Here is an 8,156-nt window from a genome sequence, read left to right as displayed (position 1 = left end):
CATACATTATATATATAATAAAAGATCTTTGATATAAGTATCACTTTAGAGTTTATTGTCTTCAAAATGGTCACTGGTTTTGTATGATGTACCTTCTATAGGCCTATCTACGTTTCTCGGCTCGGCTGGGATAGAAAAGGCCTACCTCCTCCCCGAAATTACCGAATTGGAAACTAAATAAAATTGTAGGCCTTTTAATTAAAAATAAAATCAGTCAAAATAATTTTAATAATGTATTATTCAAATTATATTAAAATTTAGGCCTAAAGATCGGCTTACAAAACTCTGATTAAAAATTCTGGAAAGTTTCTCGTTGGCTCGGCCGGGATATCAGAATTACCGAATTGGAAACTAAATTAAACTGTAGGCCTTATATAATGACAAATAATATCAGTCCAACTAATTTAAATAAATTATTATTCAAATTATATTAAAATTAAGATTAAAAATAGATTCTGGAAAGTTCTCGCGTTTGTAGTTCGGGGAACCCCCGTCAGTTTTTTATTCACTGCGCATGCTCTTCATTTCTTTGACGATACAGAAAAAACGAAGAAAGAAGAAATTGATCAAGAACAAAATAGCCTACTTACTATCATGGTTGACTACAGCAAATGGGACCATATTGAGGTATTGTATATTATTTATATTTACATTAATTGAATAAGGTAATATAAATTATTACTGTGTTACTTATAGAGAATTCATTGCTAGGCTAGGCCTAACATGAACACGCCTTTCAATCCACAAGCAAGGAGTTAAGCGCGTTCTCTATGGTACGAGTAGTAACACAAAGCAACGCTGGTGATGTCAGATGGGGAGCTAGGGCCTACGAACAATCGGGCACGCTTATCCATCAAAATACACTATAATAAGTAGTCATGGTTCAAAGAATTGGTTAATCTTAAGTTTGTCTTAAAGTAGTAGGTTTATTTTCTAGGCCATACACAAATAATAAAAAACATTGTAAATTATAATTACCGTAATTTGTAAAGTGTTAACACTGTTTAAAACAGTGTGATATTTAATTTTATGTCTAGAGGAAAATGAAACATTCCTCTAGGCCCGGGTCCAGGCAAATGGTGCTCAGTAAAGCTGGCCTAATCCTTGTCCTCTTGTCCTTACCTTAATTCACTAATGTAACTATGCGGTAAGTGAGGTAGTTATGACGTCATCATTTATCATATTACCTTTAGCAGCTTACCCTCACAATGATAATAAATATTGTAATGTATTCATTTTAGTTTTCAATCAAATTCTGCCTTTAGGTGTACACTACTGTTTTTCAATTAGGACATACTGTAACAGTAGTATATGACAGTAAAGTCATGCAAGTTTGGATTTTACTTTCTTTCAGGTGTCAGATGACGAAGATGAAACTCACCCAAATATCGATACTCCAAGCTTGTACAGATGGCGCCATCAAGCAAGAGTGGACAAAATGAAAGAGATGGAGGATAATAAACAAAAACTGACCCTAGGAATGGAACAGTTAGTTACTATTTATACCTTACTGAATTATATTACAGTATATTGTACTAACCTAATTTTCTGTCCTAGTTAATATTGTACTAACTTATTTAATTTTGTGTCAACCTAGTTTATATTGTATTTACCTGTTTAATCTAGTTGTACTAGTAGTTAAACCTTTATTGCAATACTATACATATCATTCACAATCTCAATCCATTATCATAACAATCTTCATTATTTCCATAAAAAATTGGCCATTTAAAAAAATCTGAGAAATAAGTGATTGTAAATTCACCAATTGTTTTTTTTTTCAGAAATAAAAATAGAGTAGAAGATTTAAGGAAGAAACTAGAAGATTTAGAAACAAGTGGAGAGGTTTGTTCTTTTCTTTTATATGTCATCCTTTTGCAATAATTAATATAAGGATATGCAAATTGCATTAAACATGTCATCGACTTTTAAACACTGCAAACCAAAGTTGCGATCTCCAGTTTTGATCAGGTTGACCCACTCCCATTCAATTCTTTAAATTGACATTTATTTCTTCAGAGAACAAAAAATAGCAGAGATTCTTAACATTAATAATAGAAAATGTGTAGAAAAAGGATCTAGAAGATATTATACTAAGTGAAATAAAATACTGCACATGGCCACAATTAAATCAGTATATTATATTGAGATGCTGTCAAGATTTTCTTCAAGATCTATGTGAATTTTCAGGACCTGCCATTGCATTTGATAATTAAATATTACAGTTTAGCACCAATAAAATTTCAAAGCTCAACTAGATTGTCTCCTTTTTTTTCAAAGTCCAAAGAAAAAAGCAAGTTGAAATCTGAACTTGAAAAACTTTTAAAAGAAGAGAAAAAGTGGCGAGAAAAAGAATCTGAAATTGAAAAGCAAGAGAAATTGACGCCCTGGAATGTTGACACGCTTAGTAAAGATGGTTTCAGTTCAACAAAAATTAACAAGTATACGCCTGGGGACGATGATTTAACAGAAGATGAAAAGGAAGAAAAACAGGTAAGATGAGAAAAATGTAGGGATGTGGGGAATTTATTTGAATATAATGATGAAGAGGGGATGAAAAGATGTAGGAAAAGGAAGAAAAAAGTATGATGATGTAATTGTAAGATAATGGTAATGTAAGATGATAAAATGTAAAGATTTGGGGCATTTAACAGAGGATGAGATTGAAGAAAAACAGGTTGATGAGAGTGATAGGAAGATGAATTTAGGGGTTTAATGAGATGAGAAAAAAGGAAGAAAAACAATTATGAAGACGTTGTGACGGTGAAAGGATGTGGAAAAGATTGGAGTGATTTAATGAGAGGAGAAAAAGGAAGGAAAACAGTTATGATGATGTAGAGAAGGTGGAAAGGTGTTGGGAAGATTGTAGTGATGTGGAGAGAAAGGAAATCAAGACGTCATGATCAATTTTATGTGACTGGTTGCTAAATAGAGATACCTTTTATATATATTGATTTTCCCTATCCCCTATATATAGGTATTTGTGTGTGTTAATAGGCATTTGTGTGTGTTCTATAGGCCAAAATTGAAAAGTGCCGTAAAAATTTTGCCCAAGAACCTGGAATGGGGATTTTTTTTTTTTTTCTGACATTCTATATGGTATACTCTATCAGAAAAACAAAAACAAAAAAATGTCCTATACTTTTTTCCCGCAAATGTGTATATTAACTGTTCTGCACCCAGGCTATTACCGGAATTTGCATACAAATCATTTTATAATCTTTTCTTATAATTTTCAGAGAAATTTTGTAAAGAAATATGAGAAAGACATACAAAAATTTGGCATGTTTCGTAGGTGGGAAGACAGTCAGAAGATATTGGTAGATAACACTCATTTAGTCTGTGAAGAAGCAGCTAACTATTTAGCAATTTGGTGCATTGACTTGGAAGTAGAAGAAGTAAGGATTAAACTTGACTATTTCTAAGATTTATTGAAAACTTGACTGATCGAAGTGTATTTCTAGTTTGTTTTTATTTCAAACCCAGGAGTTCTCTAAAATTTAGGTGGATGTAAGCACTGTACAGTTAGCTCTCCCAATAACAGACATAACTAGCTAGACTTATAGCCTTAAATTTGTGATTGACTGAATGCAATTTGCATAAATCTAGTACTTTCTAATTTTGGGAGGGTGCTTTCCTGACAGACTGTATAGTTTATTTTCGGGGATAGGTTAAAATTAGAACACCAACATCAAGAATATGGGGGTTAAATTGCTGCTGCCAGCCAATGGGTTTTTGGTTGAATTTGACCATTTATTTTGGTTTTTTTTACGAAACGGATTAACTTTATTAAAACTACAAAATAACCTATTCAATCCTATTAATCTTTATTTTTCATGTTTTTCAGAGACAATACATCTTTAATATTAAGTACAGTAGTACAGTGCCTATTTAAGATGCAGTATTATTTAATTAAACCTAATGATTTTGTTTCTAAACTTACTGGTAGGTGTAATTAAGAATATGGGGGTTAAATTGATAGAATACTGAAATTGCTTTGCCAGCTACATTTACTAACGTAATGAAACGTTTTTATTTACATTTTTGTTTGTTTTCATGATAGAAATCAAGTTTAATGGAACAGGTAGCTCATCAAACTATTGTTTTACAATTTATTCTGGAGCTGGCAAAGAGTCTGAAGCAAGACCCAAGAGCCTGTGTGAGGCCATTCTTTGCTAAGTAAATAAATATCTTGTGTTTGTGTGTATTAAAGAAATATGGCTTTCGATATGGTCAACCATAATAATGATAATATTTGTATATTGCTTATTGCAGAATGCTTTTAAGTGCTTCACATTATTACCCCGGTCATTACTCTCATAATTTAGCTAGTAATAAGTTGTGTCTTGATCTAACCAGGTACCTATTTATACACCTTGGTGGAGAGAGGTGTAAGTAAAGTCTGAGCATATTTTTGTATACGATATATTTTGATTTAGATTAAGCAAAGATGATCCCGAGTACCAAACTGGCTTTAATGACGAATGGAAGTCATTTATTGTACGAGTGAAAGGCAGGGCAAAAGTCAGATTAGATCGAGCTATGGAAGAGGCAGAGAAGGTAAGTTTTTTATTGATTGTTGCAACATTTTGAAAGAGAGAAATTTGTGATTATCATTTTGATATCATGCTTGGCAATGAGTTATTTTTTTGCATGAGTGCTCAAGAACAAATGAGAATCCATTTTCTGAGCTCTGATCATCGCAAAAAGTAGAAACTACTAATTTTGCTAAAAATAATTTGTCGAATAAAGAGGTTTCGCATGATCCATTGCATCATGATAGGTCAAATTACTTGCGTTTCACTTACGTCCTGGAATTGTGAAGAAAGCAAGCTTTAAAGATCTCTTTATAGTTCTGGGAAGATTAAAAAAGCAGACTGTTTTCCCCACACAATTGCAATCTTTAATGATTGCGAAATCTTAGCATATCATCAGCCCTGTATTTTTTTATTTTCAGGAAATGGAAGCAGAGAAGCAAGCGCGTCTTGGCCCTGGAGGTCTTGATCCAGTAGAAGTATTTGAAACTTTACCTCTGGTAAGTCATTCAATACCTTCAGCGGATGTACACACAAAATCAGACATTTCATCGGCAACCCATGTCATACATCGATGCATGTTTTATTAGCAGACAGACAAAGAGAAATGGAGTTTATTAACCTGACCCGGATGTACAGTAGCCTGCCCTGATACCTCTAATTCAGTTTTTGTTTAGGGGTTGAGTGTCTATCCTAAAACAATCTAACAACAGGATGTTGAGCCTCGGAGATCAAAGGGTTTATCTGTGGCTGCGACACGATCAGTTTAACAAACACCGTGTACCGCAGACAGTATGTACGTGGTACTGTTTGTATTTGCCGCAGCCAGCCATAAGATCAAAGGACTTTTACGACAAATTCCTATCTTGGCAAAGTGAGCTCAGTGTCCTGTTGTTAGATTACTTTGGTCTATCCCCCTCTAAAGCTACCAGAAACATTTAATGTAATAAAATGCACCATTTAAAAAAAAAGAGAGATGAGAATGTTGCCATATTTTTTATTATTATTTTTTTTATTCAATTTCAATTATAAACAGTATAAGCTATTTAAAAGTCTGAGTGGAGCTCCCCTTTGCTGCTAATAGCTGTACCCTGCTCTTTAACAATGTATACGTTTCTCTTTTAGGAAGTTAAGGAATGCTTCGAAGCAAAAGATATACCAATGCTTCAGAAGGTGCTATCGGCTATGGAACCAAAAATAGCAGAAGAAATTCTCAAAAAGTGTATTGATTCAGGACTCTGGATCCCAGATGCTAAAAAACATGAAGAAGAACAGAGAAAACTTGCTGAAGGAGATACAGCTGCCCAAGAAGAAGAGGGGGCAAAGATCACAGAAATAGTAGAGGGGTCAGAGGTCACTGAAGGAAAGGAGGAACCAATTTATGAAACGGTCAAGGATGATGGCTCGAGTGTCTAAACAATCTATTAATAGACTCATTATTGAGATTAATTAACTAATTGATTTGTTTAATTAGTTTCTTTTTTATATTTATTTTTGTAGCCTGACACTCTTTATTTACCGATTCTTTAGATTTTATTGTGATCAATATAATAATATACTAAACTTTCAGAAAACGAATCTGAAATCAATAGAATGTAAAAAACGTCCGAAGTAAATTTGAAGCTAAAAATAAGATTCCATATGTGTTGCCGTGATAATTGGTAGTGACTACTTTATACTGGACATGCAGTACACTAAAAACAAGTGCGCATACACACACAACATCCTGGATATTCTGAACATGTCACTTAATTTTGGGGTGCGAATGGCAAGAGGTTACTCGTCACCCGCAGACAAATCAGTAAAGATAAACCCGGTTTAACTCTCCGGATTTGTTTCGTGGGGAATTGGGAATGCTCCTGATTGTTTCCTTGACACGTATCAATTATATAGAAACCAGACTTAAAGGGTCTTTTACACCTTTTCTGACACGGTTCCGGTCCAGTGCCGGAAAATCAAATTGAGCGTCAATGTTTTGTTTTCACGTCGCTCCATGCGGCTATGCGCCAATCGATATGCGCGTAGCTGTGTGAAATTGAAAACATTGACATTCAATTTCATTTTCCGGAACGGAACCGTGCCGAACAGGTGTGAAAGACCCTTAAAGCTTAATTGGACTAAGTAGTAGGATAACGAGTAATAGTAATTAAGCATCCAAATATTCTAGTTAATTTTCTTTGCCTACACTAATTACAGATCATTCTTCTCATGCTGTTCTCTAGTATGCATTTGTTCGCTATGTTTACAAGGTCAACTACATAAACTAATGAGGTCACAAACAAAAACAACTCTCTATATCCTTCACTTTGTGAGAAGAAATTTGGTTGCAAATAGTTATATTTTTATTTTAATATTTACAATAGAAATCATAATTTATTTTTTTTAATTTGATAATAATTGATTAATTTCTCAATTCGATTGGCTGATGTGATTTTACTAATACTGTAATAAACTTGATAATGCCAATAATAAATCTAACAACACATTACATATTCCTATTTAATAAATAAATTTAAATGTGTTTGGAATAACCACACTCCCCTCATTTGTGCTAGCGGTCTGCCTAGTCACATATTTATTTTGGAAACTTGCCTGAGTGATGTATTATTTATGAATTTCATATATATATCATATATTGATAATCGGTTTTGTAATTTTGTTTATAATTATTTTGGACCGAACTGACTATAAGAAATGTACAAAAACCTGCAATAACTATATACGTTTGTTATCAAAATCGGTGTTTTTAGATATTTCTTATTTATACATTATTTACTTGTAACATAAATACATCATGATTATTATATAGTGTCAACAATATGATAGTTCAAAAGATGGAAAACTGGAATAGATGTAACTTATGTTTGGAAAAAACCAAAAATAGTTTATGATTGGATTTTCCATTTATTCAGATATCAAAATTCTAATTTTACTCTTTTTGTAAAATGCTATTTAAAAAAAGTTGGTGTTTGCTAAAAGAGAATGTCATGCATAATAATATTCACACAGATAATGTGACAATGACAATTATTGCACAAAATATAACAATTAAATACTGTTTAAAATAGACAGGCAAATTTAGTTTATTTTATACATAAACAAGATAAGTTATTAACAGTCCTATTATTTTTATTGTTTTATCCTGTATTGTTTTTATGGCATTGGTGTGTAAGCTCGTATTACCACTCATAAGATGGAACTTGAATAAATGAAAGAATTTTGAGTCATTTTGCATTCAGTTTATTTGATATTGTAATTTAGGTGTATGAAACAATTGAATTAAAAATAGTATTGTTCATCGACATACTTTCAGAAAGAATACATAATAAAATGAATTGTCTTCGTAGAAGTAACTCAAATATTAATTTATGTTTTTGATTTACCTACAATACTTATTGATATAAGTGTGTGGTTCAATTTTACCATCTAAAAGTGCTCAATACAGTATAAGTAGAGGAAACAATATTCTGAATTGAGAATAAGTATTTAAGTAATGAAACTTAAACTTGATAAAACAAGTACAAGTAAATTTAAAGTATTTTCACAGAATTATAAACGATAAAATAATTTTGCAAATTGATGACATTTTTTTTTTATATTAACTTTTGTGTTTGCTGCCAT

General features: G+C 32.2%; 1 protein-coding gene across 1 annotated transcript; it reads left to right on the top strand.

Annotated features, from left to right (window-relative positions):
- Window positions 1-523: 523 nt before the first annotated feature.
- Window positions 524-7,758, top strand: LOC144838258 (hsp90 co-chaperone Cdc37-like). The gene is made up of 9 exons (XM_078693612.1): window positions 524-627; window positions 1,355-1,488; window positions 1,785-1,845; window positions 2,281-2,493; window positions 3,240-3,398; window positions 4,064-4,179; window positions 4,440-4,560; window positions 4,958-5,035; window positions 5,661-7,758. Exons 1-9 carry the CDS (start codon window positions 595-597, stop codon window positions 5,949-5,951), a joined length of 1,206 nt encoding a protein of 401 aa, XP_078549738.1. The 5' UTR covers window positions 524-594; the 3' UTR covers window positions 5,952-7,758.
- The last annotated feature ends 398 nt before the right edge of the window (window positions 7,759-8,156 follow it).

This window comes from Antedon bifida, chromosome 1 (assembly GCF_963402885.1).
Source record: "Antedon bifida chromosome 1, ecAntBifi1.1, whole genome shotgun sequence".
NCBI lineage: Eukaryota > Metazoa > Echinodermata > Crinoidea > Comatulida > Antedonidae > Antedon > Antedon bifida.
The sequence above is the reverse complement of the archived record's forward strand: the minus strand, read 5'-3'. Positions and strand labels throughout refer to the sequence as shown.